Genomic DNA, 2,691 nt, shown 5'->3' with positions numbered 1-2,691 from the left:
TTCGTAAAATTTGATGGAAAACTTACGATTTCAGGTGAGTCTGAACTGTTGACGAAAACAAATTCTGACGTTTGCTCTTTCGGTTTTCGCTTATGTCGGCAGAGCACCAGTCATCAGCAATCATCATCATCATCATGATTGCAGAAAAAGATTATGTCGACTCAAACAACTCTCATGAGGGTGACCAGCAAACCGTAAACAACTTGCGTGAGTCTCGTGCTTTTGACAGTTTGCGACAAAAAAACGCAAACGAAAACAAGTGCGCGTCGGATTGCGGCAGCCCGTGAGTGAGTTTCATCAGATTCTTTCGATTCCGCGCGTGTGCCCGACTAAACTCGAAAATGCTGCTCCGAAATGTTGAACTGGAAAAGGCCGCCTGCATGTTCGTGAATTGGTACGGGCAGTTGAAGAAAAACACGATAAAATCATTTGTCATTCCGATTCCGGACGATGTTCTGGCGTACCTCCGGCAGGACCTGGTAATCCTTCCCAAAGAATGCTCCACCCTGCATTCGTCCGAAGACACCAAAACCAAGCATTTCAACTCGTACGATGACCAGTTCAGCGATGACGACGAAGATGAGGAACTGCCGGAATTTCCGGAGTTCAGCAAAAAGTTGGCCGATGCTATCGAGAAACTGGGTGGATCGGCGTTCGTGAAAGGTGACTGGCACTGTCCCAAGGATGCCCAGTGGATCACACTGGGGCAGTCGCTTTGCGTGAAGGACATCACGGACGTCTATCAGCTGCTGAAGGCTTCAAGCTTTTGCAAGGAGGACTTTGCGGAACGGTCGCCCGCTAATAGCAGCGGCTATCACATCATACTCAAGAAGTGGCGTGACATTCATCCTGGATCGGAATTCCGCTGCTTTGTGAAGAATAAATCGCTGGTAGCAATTTCGCCTCGGCATTGGCCCTCGTACCATGAACATATTGCAGTGGAACGGAGCGATATTGTTAGCGATATAGTTTCTTTGTACAAGGAGAAGATTAAGGATAGTTTCCCGTTGAAAGATTGTAAGTATGTTTTTTTTTTCTTGCCTTAAATTTTGGATTATGTTGATCATTATAGATGAAAATGCCGAATGAATACTATAGGAAAAGATGACCCCTTAATCATGTAAGAAATCATTGTTGTTACCTTCCTTTTAATTGGCGTTGGTTAGTTAAAAAAGACTGACTTGATTAAAAGTTAAGTGAAAAATATTTTTTCTATAATAGAACAATAACCTAGAACGAGCTCACCCATGTGCAATGCACAATGTGCATCCATTCATCTCTTCGTCATTTGTTGTACCGCAAGTTTCAAGTAGAATTATTTCACTAAATATGCTGTCCTTATTCACACAACAGTCTCACGTGAATAGGAAACCCAGCAAAGATGGGACCAAGGTTAGTATAAGGATGGGACTGTTATGAGAATAACTACAGCATGACGCTATTTCTAAAATAGCGTTTTTTCAAAATGTTGGAATAAATTCAGATAAAATTCTTGGACGAAGCTTTTAATGTGATCAACTTTTCCTAAAATTAAGTTTCCTGCCTTTAGAGTTCTAACTTCATCCCCTCGTTTCAAGATGTCTTCGACGTGTACCGACCGACGAAGGACCACGTGGTCGTACTGGACTTCTACCTCTACGGGAAGAACCATTCTGACAGTTTGGCCTTTGACTACGACCAGCTAGATGCGGAAGCGGCGACGGCCACCATCGAAGAGGAAGATGATCCCGAGTTTCGATACCTGCCGGAGGATTGTGGCATACAACCCAACCGGCGGAACAACTACGGTTTCCCACAGGACGTTATCGATATGTTTCAAGTCACGACCGAAGGGCCATCCACTTCATCGTCGTCCACCAACGGTGCCAACGCGGAAAACGACAGCAGTAATCTGATCAACCGATTGATGGAAGAGTGGCAAGTGCAGTCCAAGGAGGACGACGATGATGATGTTGATAATCAGCAGCAGTGAATTTGTACAATATAATAAATAAGTCCAAGTATAATAGGTAACTCTATTCAATTTATTACAATCACTTTCAAATTTTCATCTGTGTAACAGTTCTACATTTTTCTGCTTGAGGATCGTTCGAAAGTTTTCCGCCGAAACTTTGTTCATTTCGCAGGTTTCCAGCGTCCGCGCTTCCCTCCAAGCTTCTTGGAAGGTGCTCTCGTCAAGATCGAAATTACGAAAGATGGTCTTGATGTCCTGGCTCACCCGTGGAAGAAAATAATCCACGTGGCCAAGTCCGAACGGCGTGCCCGGCTTCGGCGATATCAGATCTCCGGCAGTATCGTAGTCTTTGAACTTTTTCGCTTTGGAACGTTGTTCAAGACGATCATGCTTCTCCTTGTGTTGCGTGGATTTTGATTTGGACAAGTCATCTGGCGAAGGTTCGTCCGAGAAAATCTTAACTAGGCGTCCGAACTTGAACCCAGACAATGGTTGTTGGTGATCGAACAAATCCCAAAATTTGTGCACGTTTGCTTGATCAATGATATTCAGGTTTAACGTTCCGATTATAGGTTGCAATTTTGAATATTCAATAGATATGGACGATTTTGAAACTAACATTTGAATCCCATCTTCTGCGCAGGTTATGGTAGATTTCCTGCACGCATCTATTGCTGATTTATCGGTTTTGACCAATGTAGATCTAATTTTGGTTAGGTATTGTATGGCTTCCTGGA

General features: G+C 43.7%; 1 protein-coding gene across 1 annotated transcript; it reads left to right on the top strand.

Moving 5' to 3' along the window:
• Window positions 1-242: 242 nt before the first annotated feature.
• LOC109432562 (cell division cycle protein 123 homolog) lies at window positions 243-2,006 on the top strand. The gene is made up of 2 exons (XM_029870991.2): window positions 243-1,017; window positions 1,578-2,006. Exons 1-2 carry the CDS (start codon window positions 342-344, stop codon window positions 1,970-1,972), a joined length of 1,071 nt encoding a protein of 356 aa, XP_029726851.1. The 5' UTR covers window positions 243-341; the 3' UTR covers window positions 1,973-2,006.
• The last annotated feature ends 685 nt before the right edge of the window (window positions 2,007-2,691 follow it).

The sequence above is a fragment of the Aedes albopictus genome, chromosome 2 (genome assembly GCF_035046485.1).
Source record: "Aedes albopictus strain Foshan chromosome 2, AalbF5, whole genome shotgun sequence".
In the NCBI taxonomy this organism is placed as follows: Eukaryota; Metazoa; Arthropoda; class Insecta; order Diptera; family Culicidae; genus Aedes; species Aedes albopictus.
Note: the sequence above shows the minus strand (reverse complement) of the source record. Positions and strands in the feature narration are given on the sequence as shown.

Bases quoted from the DNA above. Each gene is read 5' to 3' on its own strand.
- LOC109432562 (XM_029870991.2), top strand. From the start codon at position 342: ATGCTGCTCCGAAATGTTGAACTGGAAAAGGCCGCCTGCATGTTCGTG. The intron at 1,018-1,577 runs GTAAGTATGTTT...CCTCGTTTCAAG, and splicing joins TAGTTTCCCGTTGAAAGATT to ATGTCTTCGACGTGTACCGA.